This window comes from Pseudopodoces humilis, chromosome 1 (assembly GCF_049639895.1).
Source record: "Pseudopodoces humilis isolate 2021_Gansu_Grassland_sample_001 chromosome 1, ASM4963989v1, whole genome shotgun sequence".
NCBI lineage: Eukaryota > Metazoa > Chordata > Aves > Passeriformes > Paridae > Pseudopodoces > Pseudopodoces humilis.
This window is the reverse complement of record NC_142200.1, coordinates 136,407,234-136,433,981: the sequence shown is the minus strand read 5'-3', so window position 1 is coordinate 136,433,981 and position 26,748 is coordinate 136,407,234. Positions and strand designations below refer to the sequence as shown.

The 26,748-nt window shown below is 36.1% G+C and overlaps 1 protein-coding gene across 4 annotated transcripts in view; it reads left to right on the top strand.

Moving 5' to 3' along the window:
• MPP7 (MAGUK p55 scaffold protein 7) overlaps positions 1-26,748 on the top strand; it is a 156,402-nt gene that overhangs the window by 29,554 nt on the left and 100,100 nt on the right. For all 4 annotated transcript variants that reach the window (XM_014248784.2, XM_005518709.3, XM_088058400.1 and 1 more), the window contains exon 3: positions 18,932-19,096. In XM_014248784.2, coding sequence (XP_014104259.1) covers positions 19,060-19,096 — 37 coding nt within the window. In that variant the 5' untranslated portion in view covers positions 18,932-19,059. The remainder of the gene's footprint in view (positions 1-18,931; positions 19,097-26,748) is intronic.

Sequence of the window (26,748 nt, the reverse complement as noted above, 5' to 3'; positions counted from 1 at the left end):
GAATATGCCTATGTGTTAAAGACATATCCCTTAAATTGAGCAAAGGAGTATTTTAATGCTTGGCATAGCAGTGAGAAGGAAAAAAGGAGATTTCAGTAATTAATGTCTGTTTTGTAAGGGTGATCATTCAGCATGTAAAATGTTTATTTATTTTTGAGTATATTTGAGATTGTCCTGTGACATAAACACTGTATTGACAGAAAAATGAAGCTCTTTTTGAGCAGCTTGTCCTCAATGCCGTGTAGGAATCTCTTATTGCAGCTGAATTTTGAAATTCCTGATGTCGCTGTAGGACATGGAATGATTTACATGGACACGGTTCAATGTATAATAAGGAAAAGGATGATTTTATTTTGTGACTCTAGTATTTATAGATTTTTGACAATAACCAGGGATTGGATAGTTAGGTTACTACTTGGAAAGAATGTATACACATCTATGTTTATAGTTACTCTCCTGGGAAAGTGGCTAGAAACTATGAAAACGAGATCAGAAGGTTTAATTTTCAGGGCAACATCCTGATTCAGCAGAAGGGTTGTTGGCTTAGTGGGGAGATAATTTATAATAAACAACCATCAATTCTGTTTTCATTCTACTCTTCAAAATGAAATAAAAATGCAGTGGAACATATGAATGTGGTTGAGTGTAGGAGCAAAAGACATACAGTGATTCTGTTCATACCAGATATTTCTGATAACTGGGAAGGGTTACCATTTTTGGGGCGGGGGGGCAAAGTATCAAGATATTTGTTCTTTTTTGTGATGCTTCTAGAGAATTATTTAAAATAGAAAAAATGTAATATAGAATTACTTTAAACGGGAATATGGTACAATTATTTTAGGAAGCGTTTTGTCAGTAGACTTTTAGATGTTTCTGTCCCATGTTTATATGAGTAGTCTGATCCCATCTTTAGGATGCAAACTGATCTGTCTACTTGTGAAACTAGAAGTGATGCCTTTTATTTCTCCCGCAGTTACCTTTGAAAGCATTTTAAGAATGTGGACAATTTCACTCTTCTCAGAGAGGCTGACAGTATTTTTTTACTTAACATCAGTGATTGGAAAAAAAAATTGCTTTCATATGCATCTTTGAAGCCAGGAATGAACAAGTATGTTTCCTTCCTTTTTAGAGAATTCAAGCTTCTGCTGTTAGTATTAAAATATGGAAACTACAGCTTGAATGGAAACTCGGAACAAGTCATGGTTTTGTCTCTCTGTTACACTCTGATAATTTAAAAAATAAAGTATGTCTTCTTTAGATCATGTGAATTTGCTGAACACAATAAGGCATTTTGGTCCCTAGAAGGTGCCTAATAGGATATTCCAAAAGCACTGACAACCAGGGGACATCTTCGTTTTACTTCTTTGAAGTTTCTGTTGCAATCCTGCTATGGGAATGGGGACTGCAATAGGATTCCTTGGGGAGCCTCTGCTTCTCTGTTTGGTACATGGTTCCATCTGTTGAATTAAAGCACTTTTGAAAAAATTATATATAGAGTACACATAATAGCATATAGAGAGTACATTCAGTTTCTTAATATTTTCCCGCGCAGTGTTTTTTTCGATGTGTAAATCCAGTGTCGCTCCCTCAGGTCATCATTAACTTGTTTGTGTATTTGAATTAACTAACTTGGCAGCTGCCCAGCACTCCTGCAGATTAATAAGAGCAAGTTTCACCTTGTATTTTTTGGTCCTTTCATGACTTTACATGTGACATTCTTTTTGCTGATTGTCCATGCTTAGTTTTTTCTGAGCTGGCATTTTAAAGAAGACGTGGTTTCTTGAAAGTGAGGAGAACAAGCAAGGCAGCACAGTTTATTGTGCCTAAACAAACATTGATATAGATCTCCCTCTGCCTTTGGTGTTAGGCTGATTTGTGTCTTTTCTCCTGGAAATAAAAGAAAAAAAATTGCATTTTCTCCTTGAGTTTGGAAAGTTTCCTTTCTAGTGCAAGCAGAGCTGTGGAGACTGAGACACACTAAGGTTTTGGAATATCTGTGTATTGTTTAGGAGTGGGCCAGGGAAATGCTATCTTTTTATGTTTCAGATGATGGTGTGTTTCATGTATTCTGCTGAGCTGGTTTTGCATCCATGGCCTGCCAAAAACATATGAGCTGAGAAGGCTCTTAAGGATGTGTAGCAGAGCCAGTAGTGCCAGTTTTTGTGTGGTCCAAGTGTTGTGCCCTCTTGCTGTGCACCTCTGTGCATGGTGGTAAATGATTGCTGCTGCTTACTGAGCACTGGCCACAAGGCTTTGTGCAGGGTTTCAGAAAGCCCCAGTTTGTTCAGCTCCTGAGCCATGGAGCTGTTGATCACTTGCCATGATAATGTGTGTGGATTTTGTATTAAGACTGATTTTGTAATCAAGGGAAGCTTTTTCTTCACAATCAAATTTGAAAGAATATCAGAATAATAGTTTTCAGGTGCTGTAAAATGGAGCAGTTCTGAGATTTGCACTTACAGCTTTATTGAGGTAATTTTGTATAGATGTTTTGTTGGTCCCATGTGACACAAGATGCTCTTTGAACAGATGTCTCAATCTCAGTTATTCTCAAAGTTGTAAGACTGCAGTAAGGCTAGGTTATTACAGCTATGGCAAGCGAAAGGTTGAGGGAAAGGGAAGGTCAGCAATCATTATGGCATTGGAAATTGGAATGGAGAGCTACATCATGCTCTTGCCTCTGCAGCTGGGGTGTTCTAGTGAGTTTAATCACATTTTAATTAGTGTTTCTAGGTAATTAAAATTTTTCAAGAGATGTTGCTAAATATATATACTTGAGTTGGAATTTCCAGTATGCATCTGGAAGCTTTCCAGATATCCTCTCTCTCTGTTCCACAGGGGATTAAGTTCATCATAACTGTGGCGTTGCAGATACAGGTGTTCATTAAACTGCCCTTAAATGTTAGATCATCTCAAAAAGGGCTCTACAGATTAATTGACGCTCCTGCCCTAAGCCTATCTGTGCCTTCTCTTCAAATTTGCGGATTAAGTACGGTGATGATCTCTTGCGTATTTTGAAAATGTTTGAAGACTGTAAAACTACACTATAGTACAGAGAACTTATATAAGACAAATTGTTTTGTAATAACCAGATTTTACAACAATTTGTTAGCATTTACTTGAAAATGAATTTCTAGATTCATATTTGCCCTGAAACATCTTGACCTTTTCTTAAGACATTCCTTCCTTTTAGTTAATTACATTTTTTTTCTTACAAAACTGTACAATGTACTATCATATGTTTTATATAAGCAGTTGGATAGCTTAATGTAAATTTTCTTATTTTTTAAACTTTTACTGATAAGAACAATGGGAAACTGTTATTTTTTTAATATAATAATATTTTTGCTCTTAATTTCGGTAGAAGTAGCCAGTAAGTAATTTTTGAATTGAAAGTATAAAGAATTTAATAATTTTATATTTCAATTAAAATTCAGATGCACATTCCTGTGATAACACTTATTAGTAAATATGAATATAATTTCATTAAAAAATTAAATACTAGCCTTCATGATAATTTAGTGGAATACATCAAATTTTCCATCTTTAGAGACAATTCAACAAGCAGATATTCCTGTCATGCTTACATTTTCATTTGTAAAAAAGAAAATGAAAACAACCATTCCTGTGATGAAGTTCTACTCAGTCACTTGTATTTTAGGCTAGTTTTAGAATTGAACTAGTTGAGTAATTTGAAATCAGGGAAGTATTCTCTGCATTTGTAAAAAGGCCGTGATATTGTCCAGGGTAGTACCTCAGAAAAATCTGTCCATTACAACCAATTTTAATATATTCTATTGTTAGAATTTAAAATTTAGACAATTCTATTGGATGAATATTTTTATAGGTTCTTACCTTTTGTCACTTTGGGCCATGATTATGTACTTACAATAACAGGTATCTTTTTGAAATACACTTACTTTTATATATTTTTTTTAAGTGAGAATTAATTTACAATGTTTCAATATATTTTAGTATATTGAGCAAGTGGTGTATAAATGCAGAATCAACAAAAGGTCATCCTGTCTTCAGAGCTGCACCTGGCTAGTTTGCAGCAAATAAGGTCAATATGTAAGACATTAAAGATAAATGGAGTACTCAGTGAGCATGGGTTGTCCGTACAATGATTGAGATGGGCCATATTTTGGGCAGTGTGAAGACAGAGAATTACTACTTACAACTGTAAAACGTGGATTTAGATGAAAGGTAACTCAGTGCTAGCACAGAACATAGATTGTTTCAAGGTATACTTGCCAGGTTTTCATAGGAGGAGCCACCTTCCACTTCTAAGCTAGCTTTTATGGTGATGAGATTAGATATTGCAAGTGTCTTCATCAAGGTTTGGAATACTGATAGCGAATTCTTTATTTGGTCATACTTGCTTGCATTTTCAGGGACTCCTTTAGCTCTCAGTGAGTTCCAGGGCAATGTTTTTCCCCATTAGCATCATACCCTTCTCTTCCCCTTTGCACACATAACGACTATTTTGCAAATTGCCTTAAACCCACAGGCAAGGGTGGGTTTATTTGGGGGTGAAAGATAAGAACAGTGAAACATGCAGAACTGCTTATTGCAGACTGGCCTGCTGAGCCACTTCCAAGAAGTGGCTTGGTTGTGTACAGCAGGGTGGCTGCTTTCTGGTGTGTCTGCTACAAGAGATGGTGGTTGGGCTGGTCACTACTGGCATCTGGCTGCAGGAATCAAGCTGACCAGCTGATACTGGTGGCTTGTCAAACTAGTTAGGTCCCAAAAAGCGAAGGGAGGAGAGTGTTAGCTAGGGTGGCTAGCTCAAGCTCAACCTGTTTGCATCTGTATCCACTGTAGAACAGCACATTTTCATGCTTTTCATGGTTTGAAGAACTTAGTGAGTGCCTAATTGGTATATTTTATTACTTTATTCAGAGTTATCTACAGCTAGAGGCTTTGTTAATTTTATAGGCACTGCCATCCCCCCTTGTTTTTAAGATCCCCTTCATACAGCAGTAATTTATTTTTCAAATACTTGTGCATTTGCACATTGATAACTGTTCCACAAATGCCTGTGACATTATTAGTAATTGATGTCTGACATGCTACTGATCTGATGGCTTTTGTATTGAAGCTGATAGCGTTATCACACAGTGTTTGGTGAGGCAGGTATTCTGTAAACCCTTTTGTTCCTTCCTCTTGCCTGTGGCTGTGGGGAGGTTAGAGGCTGGGCATGCCCACTGTGGTTATTCTGTATTATTCAGCAGAACAAGAGATTTTTTTTAAAAATCACCTATCAGTGCTCTGATTTTGATATTGCTTTCTAACCCAGAGGTTCTAGTTTTGATTATTTTTTCAGTAAGTTTGTAGTTCATGAGGGCCTGAAGGGGTTTTGTGAGTGGCCAGAAGAGGAAGAAGATTAGCAACTCTTAGTCATCTTCTTTTGTGACAATATGTAAGATATGTATTGATCACAGAAGCACACTCTACTGGTCTTCAGAAATGCTCTATTTCATTATTTACATCTACTTACTTGTGATTATCCCCTGGGGTGGGCCTTGTTTGTTTTAAATTTGGTTATTATCATTAAACTGTTTGTTTCTGTGTACACTCTCTGCTTGAAATAGTGTGATGTGGTATTTAGGAATAAAGGTTGTTTAGTGAGCAGCATTTGTACCTACAAGCTGTGTCATGAGTCTCTTATTTCTACTTGTTTTCACACTAGACAACAGTGTGAAAAGAGGTTTTTTTCTTCTCTCTGCCACCTTATTTTATCAGCTAGGTAGGGGCAGGGCAGAGGAGACTTTGGTGACTAGTGGAGCTGACTTGAAGCACAGCTTGGGCTTTGGGAACGTCTTGAGTAACAACATTTAAAACAGTTATTTCAAAAGAAAATACTTTTTTTTTTTCCTTCCCTTAATGTGTGCTTGACATTTAAACAAAGAGAAATTTCCTTTTGAAAAATTAATTTGAATCTCTAAAGTTTTGGTCCATTTGCCTAACAATAAAGATGACTGGATGTCTGTTATTGTTCTCTGTGTTCAGTTGTTTCTTCCACTGGGATGTTGGATTCAAGAATTTAGGCCACACTGAAAAACTCTTCCAGAGAGCTTACATGCTTCCATTTCCTTGCCGCTCCCTGTGGCTGTTGCTGGCTATGTTCCCTTCAGTTGAAAGGTGGTATTTTGTTTTGTTTCAAACTGGTGAGCTACATAATGATGAAATGTCTTCCAGTATCCACTTAATAACTTCTAGGGAATTAATTTCCAGGGCCTAATGTCTATTTTAGCTAGTTTATAATGTTATGAGTAACAATTACACTATTTGTGAAAATTAAGTTACATGTCAAAGCCCCCTTATTATTCTTTAATCATACTGCCATACCTGAAATGAGCTGTGACAGTGATATTTTGGCAAATAATATACCATGAAAAATAGTTATACTCTAATATTTTCCACAAATCTGAAGCTTACCGATGAGTGAGAGAAGAGTAGTTATGAAACTGCATGAAATTTATACTACATAATTATATTGCTATACTGTAAAAGCTGACAGTGATGTGAAATTTGGCAGCAAATGTTACTGCTGCTTTTGCCCTTCTTTTGATCTTTATGACTTTTCTTTCTCTCCCCCTTCACCACCCTAGCTGAAGGTCATAGAAGACGCAAAGGGAAAATTTTAAGCATCATTTTTCTATATCATGAGGCCAGATTTCATTGATGAATAGATTTTGCCATCAATCAATTCTGTTTTCAAGCACAGAGCATTAGTTCAAGAATATTACGGTTGTCAAATGAGGAGTTACATAGACCAGATGGCTAATTGGTTGCTGGAATATGATGATGTTAGGTTTTATATTTCTGATTAAGCTGAGAGCTGTGTGAGAAATGCTAATACAGTCATCAGTAAGGAGCGGAAGAAATTATGAAGCAGAAGCTTCATTTCCTTTGAAAAGAAACACAGAATGTTGTCAGAACTTTTACCATATAGAAAATGAAACCATATATCAAAGTTGATATATATCAAAGCATTGGTCAGGGAACCTGGAAGGCTGAGAATTTTGATGAAAATAGATGAAAGGTATGTGAATTGGGAAACAAATGCTTATCTGGAACTTAAACCATTGGGGAGAGGCAAATACATGATTTCCTATATACACCAAATTATGTCTTACTTTTTTGACACTTTTCCTCTTGAAACTAGCATGTGCTTTCTAGTGAGGAGTTTTCAGAGATTGACTTCTTTCAATGGGTAAAAATTTCTCAGACATTCTTTACAAGAGTTCGAAATAAAAATGAGGGCTGGCTCAGTCTTGGACATTTTAACTGAGCGAGAAACACAAGTTATCTCCAGGATTAAGGTGTTCAGATAGTAAACCAGGCATTTCACTATGTGTGTGTAGTTTGAAGAAAAGTAATTTAGAAATTTGCCACAGTGCTAAGTTTTGAATACCTAATAATCAGTTTTATTCCATGAATATTCTCTCAACATAGAAAATGTTACTGGTAAATGTTACAGCGATGATTCTGGTATAATGAATATGTTCTGATGGAGCACACTGTGAAAACTTGTGTTTTGTCCCCTCTCACTTTTTGGTCATCTGCTCTTATTTTGAGTAAATACTGCCTTTATAGTATAGAAACAGACCACAAAATCTTCGAAATATTTTTTCATTTATTCTGATTAGATAAGGAGAAAAATAAGCACTTTATTAACAGCTATTCTAGATTGAAATATTTTAAAAAACAATCACCCTTCTTCATAACAATCGCCTTCATTAAAAGATGGATTGACAAAATGCAACTGTGGCAACATTCTGCAGTAATAAATTCCAAATACTTGTTTTAGTTGGAATTTCTCCAGTTTCCTAACTTCCTTAAAATTACCAAAATGCAGTCCCTCATTTCTTGTAATTCTAGCTTATTCAGCTTAAAAATATGAAGAACACCCTTTGCTGTTAGGAAATCCAGTGGGTTTTGTACTTACTGTGTTAGTGTTTATAAATAATGTAATTTCTCTTCTTAAACAATTTGCAGGTAGTTATTTCAGTAATGTTGTTTATGTAATGTGAAAACGATCACTTTCATAAGGAGGGGAAATAAAAAAAATTTAACAAATTTTTTGGTTAACAATATTGGGTACATATAATTAGAGCATTATATATCATAAATTTTTTGTATTAGATTCTTCTTCTTAATCAGTCAAATGCAGACCTGTGCATGGCATGAGATGAAGAGAACTGCTTTATTTTCAAAGACAAGATGAAATCTGGGTTGACTTACTTGAAAAGTGCAGGAGCTCCCTCTCCTGGCTTAGAGCAATGCAAAGTGCAAGTTTCTGGGAACGTTTTCAATTTATCACATTAAAAAAAAATACCTTATTTTGAATACTTACCTGTAGAGATATTTTTCTGGTATCTTGAAGGTCATGGTAAAAAATGGTTTTGATGCCCATTTGGATTCTGCTTCAAGTGCAGTATCTGTGTTTCTGTCACCTGGCTCTGTACCCCCATAGGCAGCAGATGTCCTCTCTTGTCAGTGTGCTAATGCTGAAATGGTCATGACAGCAGCATTTAATGTACCCTTAAGTTACAAACTCAGTATGTCCCTTCGTTAAGCTCCACCTGTGCTTTTCATAGCTGTTAAGAGTAATTTGAGTCCTTGATAGTCGCTTTGTACAAAGGCCTGTAAATCATCATAAGTTTAGAAAACAGAAATTAAAAAAAAATAAATTAAAAAGCTTTACAGTTGATGCATATATTGTGACTTCTTTCCTCCCCTTCCATCCATCTAGAAAGCAGTAGGAGAGAGGAGGCTTCCTCGCTGTTTGTTTATTCAATCATTCTCCTTTCATTGCCTCTTTAAAGTTGCAAATCCTCAGAGAAATTAGATGATCTTGTAGATACTTAAATTTGGTAAGGTCTTTTATGCAACATCATTCTCAAGGGTGGGAACCTGACTTGAAAAGGTAGCACTGGAGACATACCTCTTACCTTAGCAATTTAAAAAAAACCAAACCAAGCAAAAACCCCAATAATTAATTTCTGAATTCTGAGAACGCAGGTTGGTTAAAACATGTATTTAACTCATCACTCTGTGTTGTACCCTTACATCATCTATCAAAATAGGAGCCAAGAGTGCCAGATTAGCCCTAGCCCCTGTTCTGTTTCATGTCTTACCATCTTAAGGATACTAATGCAAGGAGCACACATCCGTATGTACTGAAAGAGACCAGTTACTTTGAAGTGACTACAGTTTTTGTACCTGAAGTAGCTTCACTTGGCTGAACTGCCACTTTTCTGATTTTTTTGACTTCTAGGTATTTTTAGCTTTTCGGTTCAGAGGGAAGATTGACCTCTGGTTACACAGAGTTAGAGGAGTATGAGGGGGAGTATATGACATGCGTGGGAACAGTGCACAGTCCTGTATTAACTTCTTCAGTGCTATTAGGGAATTTTCAATGATAGATCAAGGAAACATTTTACTATATAATAGTTCTGCATTGCATCATCAAAGCTTGTGTATTCACAATATTTTATTTTGCTAAGCATTACATTTTTTAAAGATGTTTATACAGTTTAATTTAGCTACACTTGTTGGCATAGGTGTGCTTACTGCTTCATTTAGCACCTTTGTAATTTCCCAGTAAACTGCAAGATATTTAAGTTGGAGAGGACCAAAAAATAATAAAAAACGCCAAAGGTTCACTATCAAATTGTTTAACTCTGATTTATACAGTTTCAGGCAAGAAAAAAAAAGAAAAAAAACCCTTCGGTATTTCTAGCAAATGCCAGAATAGAATCAATGCAGTATTGTTCACCTAGTTAAAATTCCAAAATCCAGGAAATGCAAACATCAAGTTTCCAACAGCAACATTAGCTTGCATATCCTGTGTTTTCCTGGTATGCATTTAAGACTTAAAGCGATGTATTAAGCTGTGAGTTAAACAAGGAAAACAGAAAAAATAAAGTCTTCATGTAGGTAGCACTGCCAAGTTTAGTTCTATTATTGTGTTTATTGACCTTTTATAATTTGAAATTATTTTCCTCATAAAGATTGAATATGCTTTTTTTGGCCAGATGAGGTGAAATCTGAGAGCTTGTCTTCACTGCGGTGTGAACTTGACATACAGTTTACCCTTGCCTTAAACCTGACTCTTCATCCAGCAGTATCTCAGATTTGAATTAAGTGGTTTTTAATCTTGGAAATATGACTTGAATCTCAGAGCCACTCTGATTAATATGGGACTATTACTTGGGCTATATAAGTTGGCAAGACCGAACTTTGAATTAATTCCACATGATATCTTTTTTGCTAATTAAATTTGCACATAACTTAAGTGTGCTGAGTGACTTGACTCATAGAGCAAATTAAACTTAAAGATGGACTCTTATCTCATTTGAATTCTAATGTATCATTCTGGAAGCTGTATGTGCTATTGGTTCCAAAATTTTTGGAGCATTGCAGTTGCCTGTAAGTAACTGAAGACACAGGAAAGTCCTGCTTTGAGGGTGATTCCATCCTGGAGGTGGTACAGAGCTGCAGGCAGACAGATCTTCTTCCTATGTGGATGTTCCTGTCCGTAACTGCTAACATGTGCCACGCGCTTTAGGCTTCCTGCCTGTTTGAACTCGGCTAATCCATGTTCTAGAAGAAAGGGAAGAGCCTTAAAGGAGATATTTGGAGAGTAGTAAAGCAAGGATTTGCTGGTTAAAAATAGATTCAGAAACTGACTCTAGGTTTAGAAAGCAATGATGTGAGAGTCATTCACATTTTCACATGTAAACAATGGTGTGAAAGGTCAGTGGGGTGGGAGTGGAAATGGAGATGTGAGAAAGTGAAAACTATGAGGAAAGTAAAATGTCAGAAGATGGGAATATTTATAAGTAGAGGGGGTAAAGGCCAAGTTGATTACTGGAGGTTCTTGGATTCATCACAAGAACAGTGAGTACAGCAGTCTCTGAAAGGAAAAGGTAAAATGGATTTAGATGTGAAGCAAGAAACTGCTAGGTGGAATTTGGACAGCAGGGCCTGAGAGGGGGAAGCTTCTCTCCTGGAAAGAGGGAAATGGAGAAAAGGAAGAGAATGAAAATAAAAATGGGAGGAGGTATGTGCTGGGTGACAAGTCATACAGTGGCTTTGATGCAATGGTACTGCCAGAGTTTGCCGAGAAGGAAGAGGGGAGGGTATGCAGCAAGAAGAGAGATTTTTCAGTGGCATCTGGAAGTTAGATGGAATTGGAGAATGAAGGATGGTTGCTGGGAACTTTCAGAGAAGACAGAAGACTGCAAGAAGTGTCTGGTGTGCTTGATGTACCAGCAGTGCAAAGGCACTGGAATGTGTCATTGATTGGCATTCACCTTCACCTTTCTTTTTTTCTACAAACTTAAATCATAGAAAAATTTAGTTTTCAAAGCTTGTAAACTGGTGAAAGTCAAACACAAACTTCCTCTGATTAGCTGTGTGTCCATGCACAGTACTCTGTTTTTACTAGGCTTGTGTATACTTAAGGAATGGTTTTGTTACTTATGCTCAAGATGCAGCTAATAAATTTACCACCTAATAAGTGAAAATATTTTTCAAAACTGAGCTAAAGGTGTACTGTCCAGATTGCTCACTGAAATTTAAAACTTGACATTGAAAAAAGCAATCTGAAACTGATTTAAATGAAAATTATTGTAGTGGGTTGGTTCTTTTTTTTATAAAAACGTGTTAAGAAAGTGAGGTTTATTCTGATTTTGCTCTCAGAAAAAAAATCCCATGGTTAATTATTAATTTATCTATTTCCTTTACTCACCCTCTATAAAAAAAAGCATCACATTTTGGCAGAAAGAGTATTATGAAAAATTATGCTGAACAAAGGAGAAGTATTCAGAAGATTAGTTAATCTGAGAGAGAAGGAGTGATAAAAGTTCTGTAATAAAACTTGGAAGCATTGTAAAATATCTATGCCTTATTTGGCTCTAGAGGTGTTAAAAATTTTGAGTTTGAAAAATAACATTCTGACATTGGAGGAGATATTTCTGAGCTTGAAATAATAATTTGAATATTTATATGATTGTGGGGATGGTTTTTGGATATGGCTGTTTAACAGACCTGAGAATTGATGCATACATGTTTTGTTGGACTATGACGTAAATAATGCTGGTGGCGCTAATATGTGGCTAAACTATTTAAGTCAATTAGATATTTATTTAGGATCTCCTTAATCCTGGTTTTATTTCTACAACAGATTTCCCATCCACTTTTGTAAATGTGGGATCAAACTGCATTATAATTCTATTAAAATATGAAGTATATTTCTAAAATTGGAGTTGCAGAGCCCCTTGGTGCAAAACATTTTTAATTGTTTGTTAGGGAGTGTTGAGGTTATTGGATGACTCATTGCAGTAGGTTTTGCTGAACTCTCATTTATAGAAAAATGGACATTTTTTTCAGTATGTTGGGGGTCAGTAAGGTTTGTAATTTACTGTAGTTACTTACATTTTTCAAAGACTGTCAGGAAACCATGCCAGAACAAAACTATTTGTGCAGATAATTAATGGAGAGGCTGTGGTACCTGCTGACAGCTATTTTCCAAGGAAAGGAATGGTTTGCAGCTAGGGGAAAAGTGTTAAAAGTGTGCCCAAACCAGTAACTCAAACTGAAAGAGCAACCTTTGATCTGAGACATAGTTTAGGTCACATTTTAATGAATAGCTTTATTAAACTAGTATATTAAACTAATATTATTCTGTCAGTTGGTACATTTCATTTGCAGAAAATTGGATCTGTCTAAGGGTATTGGACATCTACAACAGTGATGCTGTTTAAAATTAAACTGGTAGCTTTAGTGTGTTTATTTAAAGGAATGTTTTCATGCATTTAAAGGAACGTGTTCAATTCAAACACTGACATTAAAAATCTAAGTCTGGACAGAACTCACATAGGGGTTTTTCTGTTAAAGACAGGGAAGGTGCAGGGTGCAAAGAGCCTTGCCTCTGTTTTAACGTTGCTACTTATTGAACATATTTCACATTTAGCATGGCAGTGTTTTCAGGCTGCAAGGAACTGTCTAAAACTTAATTTATAATACATCATAATATATAAATTAATAACAATATTACCAACTTTTTAATATCTTAATATTTTTTCCTGTTTTTTCTATGTTGTATTGACTCATTGAAAGAATGTATTTCACAATTGTATTTAGAGAGGGTTTAGATAACAGCGGTATCTAGATAACTGGTCCCACTCCAGTTGAAGGAGTATTGGGGAAACGGTCTGAAAAAAGAAAATTGTGATACCAGTTTCAGTGTTGCTACTGGAGTTGTTTAGCTAAGGAGATTTTTCCAGTGATGCAGGATTACTCTTATTGGAAGGAGAAATCTGTTTATTGCTGAAGTTGTGAAGGAAGAAAATTTTACGCTGTGCTCTTTTCCTTTTCCTGCCTGTCTTCTGAGCACTTTGAACAAACTGAGTCAAACAAGAGAGAGAATCTCCTCCGTATATGAGCTTCTGGCATGTGTTTGGAAATGTGTGGTCAGGTAGTGATTTAAGTTCTATATTTTCTGTTAACGATCCAGCGGGGGAAGTTTCTAGTGGGAGCACATCCTTGAAGAGGAAGAGAATAAAATCGTAAAGTACAAACATGTAGCCTAGACACCAATCGGGAGGGCCAGTCACTGGAAATCAGCCTTACTTCATTCTGGTGTTGATCAAACTGCTGGAAATGACCACCACATAGACTGATGGGGTCTTAGTTTTTCAGTACATGGATTTTTAAATACTCTCTCCTTTTATTTCTTGTGGTCAAGGATTTTATCATTCAGATAATCTCTTTTTTTTTTTCTTTTCATCTGTAAAAATTTTTCCATAAGTAAAAACCAGAGAGATCTCTGTCTTGATATACTGACTTCACTGGCAGATTTGAGCCATGGAAATAGATGTCACACTACAAGATAAAATTATTTTAGAAGTACTTTTTTTCCATACTGCTGTTAAAGATGTAACCACACATGTATCAATTAAATATTAAGCAGTTACACATTTTCAGTGGATGCTTAAGAGTGTCTAAATTATTATCTACTGCTCTCAAAGTCTTTTCACAATGTGAGGCTCTTTCTAACATATCTATGGTGTAACCTAAATAAAATGGAGAACACTGATAGAACATTATACAGAAGAACATACAGAAGCCTTTAATTCTTCTTATGGCTGAGGACTGATAGGATGACAAGACCATGAGAAAGTTAGTGAAGGCAGCTGTTGGTTTTTTCAGTTTGGGACAGTCCATGTTTTCTGTGTTGGTGTATTAGTTTATAACATTTGGTAGTTGCCTTAGATATTCTGGGGTTTTTAAGTGGACTTCATACAGAGAGATTTTTGCGATTGTTTTAATTTTCATTACACACACAACTGAGTGAGTCAGAGGTAGCTTCTTGCTTCTGCAGCATCTTTGAAGACCCATCATGTTTGTGCACATGTCCTCTATGCACTAATTCACATTGAAGAGTTTTTGAAGGTTCCTGTTGCCAGCAAGTATGTACTGCCTGTAGGGGTGGCTGAGCAGCTTTGGAAGCCTGTCAGGAGCCACAAGCGAGTTCCAGTAGCCTGTTGGAGACCGCGTGATTAAGGAGGTGAAACCTTCTTCAGAAGAGTTTAAGAATTCACTAGATCCCATTACACGACAGCTTCCAAAAGAGTCAACCACCATTTTCAATTCAGATTTTGTCTACTGAAACAGATTTACCTCTCCCAGTCTAGAAAACCTTCCATGGCAATTTCCTGTGCTCACTGGGTTTTGGAGTCTTGTATACATGTCTGTAGTCACTCAATTACTTGAGGCCCCATAATGAATACAAGACTGACTGGCTGTCAAATTTCCTGTCTCTGCATGAAATCTCTATCTGGTACTTTGAATGCCATTTGCAGACATTCTGGTTTAGTCCTGGAAATCAAGGTTATAGTCGTCATAATTGTAGCATCCTTTAGAAAATAGGTTGAGTGTTTCTTGTATCAAACAACCTGGGTTTATGTGTCCCATCCCCAGCCTGCCCATCTCCTGATTTATAGCATTGCTATGTTCATACTTTTTACTGTTTTATCTGTCATAAATTAATCAAAAGTCTTCAGTCTGCTTTTCAAATGTGAAGAAAATCAATTTATATTCATCAAAGTGCCAAAATATTGAGTAACTTGTAAAATACCCTTTCATAAATAAACATTACAGAATTTATTGAGGTTTGTGTGGGAAGTCTGAGGTAGAACCAAGACTTCATGTGTTCTGTCTCCAACTGCATGGTGCTTGCTATAAGTACAAATTTGAAGCAGCTTTTCTACCTCATCTTTTCTCAAAATATGAACTTGACTGAAATAAAGTGTATGTGTGACTGATGGAGTCACTTCAATTCAAAAGCAATAGAGGATGCTAGAAAAAAGCTACTAAAGTTGAAATCACATGGAAGGCCATTCATCTTGGCACTCTCCATCTGCCTCCCACCTGCTTGCTTTACCTGCCCGACCTCTCCCCATTCCTGCCAGTCTTGTATTAACAATGTGAGTGATTGGGAACAAGATTTATCCCTTCATCCTCTGCTAAGGGGCCTCTCTTACTTGTGGGATATGTGGAAAAATGGTTCCCTTGGAGAGCTGTAATTCTAGAATTTCACCGTTTTGGAAGGTGCTTCGGGGAGGCTTCTGCCCCGCTCCTGGCCTTGTGTAACTGGGGTGTGTGCCACCCTGGTGAGTCGTGTCACTGTAATGACCTTGGTGGTGAAGGTGACCAGAACTGTGTCTGGCTTCATGGCCATCAGTGTGTGGGAGCTGTTGCAAGACAGGGGAGCATTTCTGTGCTTCTTACAGGCGAGACTTACATTTTTTCCCCTTATTTTTTTTCCTCAATACCTGCCGTTCAACCAGAACGCCTTAAAATAGAGATGTCTTTCATTATGCAGATAAACACAGGCAGACACAATTAAAATTTCATTTTAATCCATTATTTACGTTTTTATTTAAATGATTAAAAGCAGAAGCAGAGGAAGGCGCGTGGCCTCGCGAGGAGCTCCTGCCCGTGGCGTGTGGGGAGCGCGGGCGGGCGCGGTGCCTCCGGCGGCCGCCAGGGGTCAGGCGGGAGCCGTGAGGGGCCTGAGGGGCCGGGCGGGAGCAGCCGTGAGGGGCCGGGCGGGCGTCGCTGTTTCCACACGGCGGCTGCCAGCAGAACCTGATACGGTGCGATCTATAGAAGCAAGGTACAACTGGAATAATGAAATTTCAAAAATAAGCCCTTTTTAAAGGCTGGTTGTAACAGTCCTGCTGGGTATTGTAAATGCCTCAGGTGCACTTGATACTGCTGTTGCGTTCCTGGCCCTGGCTCCTAATTTTTATGGAAAGATGGATTGAACTTCAATTTAGGAATATTCGGTAATCCCTCTCAGGACATACTGTAACAGCTGGTATTTCTGTGTTGCAGCAAATCGATTCCATACAGCAGTCAGCAATGCCTATGGCTGGGCTCCGGCAAAAACTTCCAAAGCATTTTAAATAAAGTGAGCCAAAGAAAATAGCATCATCACTGCAAAAATGTAGCTTAATTTGCACGTTAGGAAAAAAAAAATCCCTATCCCATTCCAGAAAAATATTAAGCATTTTACTGGTAAGGATTTCATCAGGTCATTTATTTTTCATTAATATGTATTTAGGATCTGGGGGGAATAACTTTATGTTGTATATAAGTTTCTTAAATAATGAGGAGCTTGAATTTTTTTGTACTGAATGATTTACTGTGAAATAAAAAAAAATAAAGAAACTGGTGGAGTTGAAATACATCGCATGTACGTAGATCAACAAGATTTTCTGCGTTTTGCAGTAAACTCTTTTTAAGGAACCTGAATTTCTGATTAATAATATAATGTGTTTATAATGCGAATGCCTTCTTTGGTTGGTTTTGGGGTTTTTTTTGTTTGTTTTTTTTTTCCTTTTTAATAGATGAAAATACTTTAAGATGCATATAAATCTAAGATATTTCATTAGTAATCAATAATTTTGTTTTAACCAGTTTGTTACACACGTTAAAGTAAAAATGCCTCCATTCTTCATACGGCTGCTGTGGTGTGCTTGCTCTGGGGACTGTCACTGAGTTTGGGACAGGACTCCTCCTTTATGTGTTGAACAGAAAACAAGCAGAATTAATGTAAAGTGAATATGTTCCTTCTTAATTGGTACAATGTGTCCTTGGCTATGATGTCTTTTTTTCCCTCTTTTAAACTGCACCCTGGCTAGCTTTGCATATAGATGTTTTACAGCTCCTGTCATCATAAGATGAGCTTTCACTCTGGAATATTTAATTTCCTTATCCATGCTTTAAATTTTAAGTTAATGGACTTTTGTGCTGATTTGATAAATGTCAAAATGTATATTTTTAAAGCTGTTTTTTTTTTACTGAAGACTTACTTTCTTCACAAACTTTTATAACTAAAAAAAAATCCTAAACTCCTAAACAATCTTAATAGATAAGCTTTTAGGCTTTTATTTCATTCTTTTCATTATAGGAGAAGTTGTCCAGGGAGGTGACTTCTGCTGTATTTGCCTTTTTAACAAAACCACCCAGATTCACTGGGTAAATGCCTAGAGGGCATAAAAAACCTGCATACTTAAAAAAAGCTGCCAGACTATTTAAACTGTAGACTTATGCCTGGGGACAAGGTAACAACCAACTTATATCTAATAATTGCTTTAAAACTTATTAAACAAAACCTTGTGGATGGCCCTTAGTATGCTGCGATATTTTTAGCCATGTGGAGATTTTTTTCAGTGAAAAACAAAATTTTGAACAGCATACGCTGTTTACAGCACCTGTATATCACTCTTCCACAAGACTGCTGCCAAGTTAAAATGGGTCCAAAATACGCACTTTGAGAGCCAACATGACTTCAAAAGTCATTCTGATTAATATGAATGTGTTTAAAAAAAAACCAACAAAAAACAAACCAGCAATAGCAGCGACAAAATGCACTTCTATTTGTTTATTTTCATTTGCTAAAGCAGAACTATGCTGCTTTCTTTCTTCAAGGATCCTTTTGTTTACTGAAATCTGGGAAAAAAAATCCTTATTTTCCGGTAGCTTCTATTTCCCTCTCTCCCTTCCTTCTCCCTGCAAACACATCAGTCCTTGCCCCGCTCTAAGTAGACATTTGCTGTCTTAACTTGGAATTTCTTTATGTATATTTGTGTTCCAGTTTCATATTTTTACATACTTGAATGCAAGTATTTTCACTTATATTTGAAATTAATTAAAATTTTTGTTACATGTATTCTGAATTTTTCTCAAAAAGTGGTTAAAAAAAGACCCAAGATTTACTATCAGTAGACCTGTACAATTATTACAAAATAATGTGTTAAAAAACTACTGACTTTGTTTTAACAAATCACAGAAAAATTCCTTACATGGTAATGGCTTCATCAACTCCACAAATCAAACTGCTATTTACCTTAGAAGTATTAGCTCCAGTCTTACTTTTTACAGCTTCAGTTAAAATTTAGATTATATTTCCAGATTACAAATAAAAATCTTCCATGACCAGAAAACAATTGAAAAGAGGTTAAATAGACACACTGAATAAATTACCATTCTAGTAAGCAGTTTTATTTTCTGAGTTAAGTAGTAGCAAAATTTGAATGACCTCAATTATTCACAGTTTTAATAAAATACCCCTAGACTTTATTTCTAAAATTCCTGACGTGCTGGAGTTAGAGTGTAATTCTAGAGAAATGTGTTAAATTATTCTAAATGGAGAATGAGATTATAGGCTAGACTGAAGAAAACAAAACTTGTTTCACCTTAATAGTCATAAATAAATGCCTAGCACTTGGTTTTGAGCATCTTAAATAAAAGGCTATTTCATGATAATTATTGGATTTGGTTAGCTGTAGTAGTATACAGTTTAACAATGTTCTTAATTGTAAAATTCTGTTTCTGTTCCTTCTAGGAGAAGCTGTGAGATAACATAAATCTTTGTGGACAACTTGGCTGCAAGCAGTTAAACTGAAATAAACTTCTGCCTTCTGGCTTCAGTGCTGCTTTGAGGTTTCTGCGTGACACTCTACAGACTAAATCATGCCAGCGTTATCAACTGGATCTGGAAGTGACACAGGTACGCAGGCCAAGGAGGGGCCGTGTTTCCTCCACATCTTATTTGTTGAGTCTGTATTTCAAGTAAGATAATTAATTACGGTCTCACCAGATTTTTAATTTAAGACTTAAAAAATAACCTTTTCTCCCTGAAGTTAATTTAGATACATGAAACATCACAGGTAAAATATATTAATTTTGAAAAGTATCACCACCACTTTCTTCCCTTCCTAAATCCCACCATCCCCGACCTCCTAAAAAGAACAGTTTCAAATATGTATTATAGATGGGTCTGAAGAATTTGTTAACTTGAAAAAGGAGGAAGAGGGGGGAAAAAAAAACCATGATGATATCATGCATGCCTTAATATTTGCAGCAGTCTAGACTATCCCCTCTGTGAGTTACAGTTATCAGTGGAGTTATTTCTGAACACAGACTATTTAGTTTTGACAACTCTGTAACAAATTAGGAGAAGAAAAATACTGTCTCAAGTTCTGTTCCTTCACTTGCCTTCCACGTCAGAGCCCAGTTCCTGTCACTGACTGCTGGCAGTGGGATTGCAGATATGTAGCTTTCCATAGTTTTCACCTTCTTTGTGGCAATATTAGGTTATATTCAAAGGTTAAATTTCATCTTGTTATTCTGACATTCTCCCTCTCTGACAGTATTTTTGTCCCTCTGTTTGGGATAACTAAAGTTAGTATTTTTGCTTGAGAGTGTTAGTTAGAAGAGGGTGATCCAGCTGAGGTTGCAATACAAAGATCCCTGCTTTCCACCCCTGTGCCACATAGTTTAATGCACAAGAATTAGCAGCAGGATTTGGAAAATTAGGAGGGAGGTTTCAAGTTAGGAATGAAAAAATATGTGTGTACGTATGTATATAAGGAACTGCATTTGATTCTTATTTTTAGTAGACTGTACAGGGCAGTGATTTTGTTTTCCCCACACATAATCTTTACAATTAGGGTGTGCGTCTGTTTATTTGTTGCCATGGGGAAGGAGAGTTGTTTGGTTTTATATGCTTTTTTGTCTCCCTATTCCTGTATTTAAGGGATTTGACTATGACTTTGCCAAGCCCTATCTCTGCATACCTTTCTTTTCTCTCCCTCTCCACATGAAAATAAGTGAGTTGAAGGTGTTCAGTGTGCTAAAGCTGATTTTTGGAAGATGTGTCAGGGTCTACTCTGAGCTGATTTTTCACTCTGGACCTTTACTTTCTTTATCATACACCCTTTTGTGTCTTTTTAAAACCTGCCTTAATTTTTTTTTAATTATTGCATGTTTATTTTTAAAGATTGTTAATGTGTCCAAAAGTAATAGTCATGGACATACTTTCTGAAAAAAAAGAGAAAGGCTTCAAAAAGTAGAAAATAATCCTAATTTTGAAATATCGTGTGTTAGAATGCCTCTAAGTGTGTTTTACTGCGCTGTTTAATCCATATGATGATGCAAACATACCTTTAATAATTAAGATCTATGTTAAAACTCAAGTGTTTTCACTGTTCAATGAAATTTAGAGTAAAACGTAATACATGCCCTTAATATCTTGCTGTTAGATAATACTGCTTGTTAAGTCCTTTTTTTTTCTGCTTCAAGTTATAAGTTGTTTCTCTAAATAAAAATTTGCATTTGGAGTGAAAAGAGATTTTTTTTTTTTCTTCCACTTTCTTTACAATACTTCCTAATGGGGCTGATATGCACTTAAGTATTTTTGGGATGGTTACATCAAACTGTGCTTTCTACCCTGGCTATAATACAGGTAGTTTCTCACTGGAGTCCTGTTTTTCTGCTGTTACTCTCACTCTTAGATTAAAAAAATAGTGATCTGCATAAAATTTTTCCTACCTCTGTTCTTTCTGTGTGGGTAAGCCAGTCTTCCTCTCCCCCTGCCTGCACAGACTGGTATTGTGACATGTGACACGAGTTGAAACTGCTCTGTCTGGGGCACTGAGGACTTGGCAAGTCACTTAATGGATCTTTAGGGTCTGGACATAATCCTGTTCAGTCTATTTACTAAAACTCTTTTGGAAATACAGTCAGACAAAATGCAGCCCAACCTGTTTTTATATCTGTTAGATGCTGGGTGAAATAAAAATAAACCTGGATTTAAAAACAAATGAAAGAATTCCATGAGAACTCATAAATAGAAGTGCATCATCTGTGAATAATGAAAGTTGCCATGTCACTGGCCACTGGACATTCAGTCACCAATATGGGAACATTAATTATTAATTTTTTTAATGTAGTCTGAAGTATCAGATCACTGTTAAAAGTAGGATAGTGTTCATGATGGGGTGTACTAAATGTTTACCTGTGTTCATTTTACCATGCTTTTACTTCGTCAACAGCCTTTATTAGAAGTGGCACCATGTACTTGCAGCTGCTTTCTTCATATACATTCTTTATATACCTGCTTTTGCCCTACCATGTTTAAACCTGTGTCTTCTGAACATAAGCCATGCCTCTTAAATCTGTTTTGAGGGGCATTTATCAGGCTTTAAGCTATGTTAAATCAAAATCATGGCTACACTATTTTCAATCTTTTTAAAAAATGTTTGTTTTAATTTATTCAGACTGATACAGTGATTTTTAATTTAATCTTATACCTTACCAGATTGATCTGGCTTCACTAACCTATAGACAGCGGACAAAGGATGTGCAGACGCTTCTTTCTCTTCCACTCCTTATAGAAAACCTATTTTTATATAATAATAATTGAAAATCTGCTCATTGTGTATAACACCTGTGTGACCCTTAAAGTTTATGGTCAGTGTCAAGTCAAAATTATCTTAAAGCAACCAGCATGAATGGAAGGCTGAGCTCATGCCTTGGGCTGGCTCAGAAGCTTTCAACAGTTTGTGTTGCAAAAGTCTGCTTGCTCTCTGTGTGCAAGCCCATCAAACAATTTTTTGAAGACAGAGCAAGAAGACTTGCATTTTTGCAGGTAAAGCAAATATGTGAGATCTGGCATTCACTTATCTGGAATATTTAGGAAGGTGCAAAATTGCAGTTCTAGCTTCACAGTAGTAGATGGCAGCTTTGTTGCTGACTTCTGGTGGAGCCAAGATGACATCATTATGCTTTAAGTGTTGTCTTAATGTGAAAAACATCATAAACTTGTTTCAGATTTCTTCCCTCCCAATGCTCTATCAAGGTTGCTTAACTGACAATCTTAAAATGTTTTTCTGTTTGTTCTCAAAAACCAGTGCATAAATGTGCAAAGCAGATTTCATGTTTTCATTTCATGTGTTGTCAGCAGGAAAATCACATTTATGGGCCAAGTTTAGGCACCAAGTAAAACTGTGTGAGATTACTTATATACAGTGAAAGTCAGAAGCAGTTCTTGGATTTGAATATCGTAAATTATAGAAAGAGAAAATGTGTCAGGGCTTATGTTTGTTTCTCCTTCAGCACATAAAGGAGCAAGCACTGTGCCAGATAGTGCAGTTTTCTCAGTATTACAAGACTACAAAACTGAATACATGCTAGGTTTGTAATTAAAAAAAACCCCACATTTGTTACTAACCAAATTTTAAGTTCACATGGCCTTTAAATATTCCTTGCTTTCATGTTTTCATATGTTTTGTATTAATACTAAATAGATATGTGAAATCTGTTCTAAATGTTAGGAATTTTGCCAAAATGCATTTATGGTAGTGTATTTTGTGATTCTTCAGAATTCATCTCGACCTCTGAAGCTGCATGCTGTTGGTGTGGATATGCTGAATGCTGGTAGAAATATTTTGCTAGGATAGTTCATTTGGATTGACTTCCCAGTAGTCAGAGACCACTGCAAGCAATGGGAATTTCAAAGATGATTTTACAGTCACCTGAACATAAAAAGAAGCTCTCTTGCTTTTATTGTTTTCATATAGATGTCTTCTCTTTATTTACTACTGTATTAATGCATTTTGATCAGCTTGTCAGTTTCAACATGATGTTTTGTAAGAGGATTTGATAATAAAAAGAATAAAAAGGTGGAGAAAAAAGTATTAATACATCAAAAAAGCTGAGTAGTTGGTTGAGCTGAAAGGAGGGCATCAGAAGCATGTATAGTGGAAGAAGGACAAATTATTCTGAAGTGCTAAAATTTTAATTTTAGCCTTTTAACCCAGTTTTCAGGATTCGGAGTGAGATAGAAATCAGAGAGGTCTATTTTTACAGCCTATTTAAAGAATGCAGCAACATAAAATGGTGGCCAAAGATCTGGCCATCTCATTGTTACGAGATGAAGAGAAAGGGAATTTAGGAGAGCAGCGAAGGAAAGTTTTCTGGGAGTTGTTCTTCCATTGGAGGCTGCCAGGGCAAAGGCTTGCAGGGTCATTGGTTCCTGCTCCAAACTGCCTTTGCTTCCTCACTGGCGTCCTGTGGTGGAAACAGAGCAGAGGGAAAGCCTTCACTTACCTGCTTTACACTCTTGGTTACAACTTCAGGTATAGGTGTGCTGCAGCAAGTGTAGTATGTAAATGCTCTGTCTGCATCACAATTTCAAAGCTTCTTTAATTCATAAGCATGTTGAAATGCATAGGTATGGCCAGATATTCATGAAAATAGATATGACAGCCGAGGCAAAATTCATACTGAATTAATAAATAGAGCCAATATTTTATCCTTGCATTCTTGATTTCTCCCCATTTCCATCTGCCAGAGGCATTAAATGGCTCTTAGGATAACATTAATTTTGAAGATTTGGGAACGTGTGAGATGTATGGTTAGCTTTAATTATAATCTGATTGAATTTTTAAAAATACAACTTGCTGGTGTTGGAAAGGGTATTTATTTTGGTATCAACATATTTATGGTGACTTGGAAAATTCATCTGAAGTGAAATGAAATTTCTCCAAAATGTTCTGTTTCGTGTTAATATTTTATATTATGCTAGACTGATTGAGTAGTATGAAATCAGAAAATGTGTGCAAGTATATTTACTGATGGTAAACTCTTTAAAACTGCTACAGTTTTTGGACACATTTAAATTCAAATGGTCTGTTAGCTGAAACAATTTTACCCCCCTTTTTTTTTTTTTTTTTTTTGGTGAGCAGTGTGTAGTTTTGTAGTAAATTTGAATGTACAATAGCCTATACTGTTTCTAAGCAGAGGCTCCATTACATATGGCTCTGCAAACACTGTAGTTACACAAGTGGTTGACAGTTCTAGTGATGCCAGGTGTCCTTTGCTGAGAGCACACTGCTGTGCTGTCCCCCTCAAGTGTAGCTGTGCCAGCATCCAGGTTAGCCAGCAGAGCTTACATACTGTGTGCATTTAGTGTCAGATGGAAGGTTCTGTGGCTTCTCAGCCCAATATCATGTAACATCCTGGCTGATTTAAAAGAACTAAACCTGTTAATCAGAAGGCAATTTATTACTATTAAGAGGTAATGAGAAGCTTCCCTGCTAGCTGTTAGATGCCTGTTGTGAAATACAGGGGCTCAAAATTGATTTTTTCTTTTTAATAACACATTGGTTTAAGAAAAAAACCCAACACACACAAAGAACGCATCAAAGCAACATATTAGTTGTTACCGATAAACATGAAATAATTTAATTATTTCAAATAGTTTACTTTCCTAAACTTGCTTTCAAAATAAGGTGATGATGTAGGATCAAGGAATGGTTTGGGCTGAAAGGGACCTTAAAGGTCATCTAACTTCAAACTCCATGCTGTGGGCAGGGACACCTTTAACTAGACCAGGACTTACTATTATTACTGGACCACAGATGTTTTCTTCTACTCTCATGACAGATATATCCTGTATGAAATACACAAACACAAACAGTGTTTCCATTATTCTTAGACCCAACTGATTTGAAAATAGTGTTGTTTTCTGTTTATGATTTATGTTAGAAGTCTTTATTCAGGCTCTTAATGAGATATTGTGTCTTCCTTTTGCAGATGTAAAATGCTAGTGTTTAGTAGTCCCTACTGCCCCTCCCCAGTGCCAAGTCTCTTATAACCTTGTAAACTGTGACTAAAGGGTTAAAATATGGCCAGTGTGCCCGGTGCCTTCTTAGTGCTGGAATGAGTTCTTTGCTGACTGCCTGCCAGGTACTTGATATTGCCTCATCTAAGGCTGATGAAGATCTAGATAGAAATACTAAATACTTGCCAAGCTGATGTCTATGAAAAGGACCAGTCAACTAGTCAAGGTTATTCAAGGTGCCATAGTATGCAGGCTTCATTGGAGGAGACAAGATTTTTTTCTTTTTTTAAAATCAGATTTTTGTATGAGTTTTCCACAAGCTGCTTGTTAATTTGTCCTTGATGGGTCACTTTAAATCAGTTTTATGTATGTGTTATTCTTGCAGATAATAGGTGGACTTTTGAATAGTCATAAAAGTACATTTTATGAACTTTGAAAATATCCATGTTGACGCAGTGTCTAGTAACTACATTTTTGAGGGGGTTCGATTTTGAAACAGCTTTGATGAGCCACACAAGCAGGAACTTTGCAGGAAGTCTTGCTCTGTATGGATGCAAATAGAGATCAACTCTAACTTGCATCACAATGTTAACGGTATGTGGTATGTTAAATCTGAAATACACATGTTGAGACAAATCCTAAAAGACCAATAACTGTTTCAAACAACTGCGTATTCTTTAGCTCCAGGAGCCAAGTTCCAAAACTAAAGACTTTTCCATTTTGAAGGAAATAATATTTTTAAAAGTGATGGGTTTAAATGATTACTCATTCAACATTTTCTGTCATAACATTGTTTTAAGGTGGGCTAACAAATTTACTGTAGTTTGGAGGAATAAAGATTAGGTACAACTTTTACGTTAAAATACTATTGCCCTTATGAATATGCAGTCTTGTTCTTTGAGGACACTTACAGCAAAAAAAAAATTTTTGTTAGAAAAAATATACAACATTGATATTTTCATTGCTCTGCCATCTGTAAGAATTCAGCATTTTACTTTTTTTTGTGAATTAGGAAATAAATCAAAACTGATATTTTTCCCAAGATGCTGATCACTTGCATGTCGTGATTATGTAGTTACTCAGTGTTCTGTACTTTGCAAATGACTTTTTTTTTTTTTTTTTTTTGTAGAAACACTAAACTGTAAAATTTAAAAAAGGTGTAAAGTTTAAAAAAGGTGGAGTGAGTTAATCCGTCTGGCTCTGCAGAGAAAAATTGTTACTCTTTAACATTTTGTAGCATCAGCAAGCCCATGTATTCAGTAGAATTACTTAAGAGAATATAAAAAAAGAATTATTTGTAGCAGATAAATTTGAGCACATAGGGAGCTTTTTACAGCTGGAGTCTGATACAACAGTGCAGTGTCCATCCTAATATGCAGACAGACCGTGTATGTTTTTATTTGAACCTGTGCATAAATACTAATCTCAAATTCCAGAATGATATAATTTTCAGTATGTGGTGTTAGTGACTGATTTTGTTATTCAACAGCAAAGATGTCAGAATGAGTGTTTCTACTGCAATGCTGTTTGCATGTGTGTAAGGCAAATGTCTGAGCCTTTGTGGAACTGTGAAGTACAGTTCAAATGTGAAAAAATGTTAGCTTGTTATAAATGGCAGCAAATGGTGCTGATTATTTTACCTTTGACAAAGTGGAAAATTTAAAGGTTGGTTTGTCCCATTTTATTAACACAATAAATTTTTACAGTGTTGTTCTGGGCCTTTAGATATATGTTCTTTAGTGTTTATTATCGCT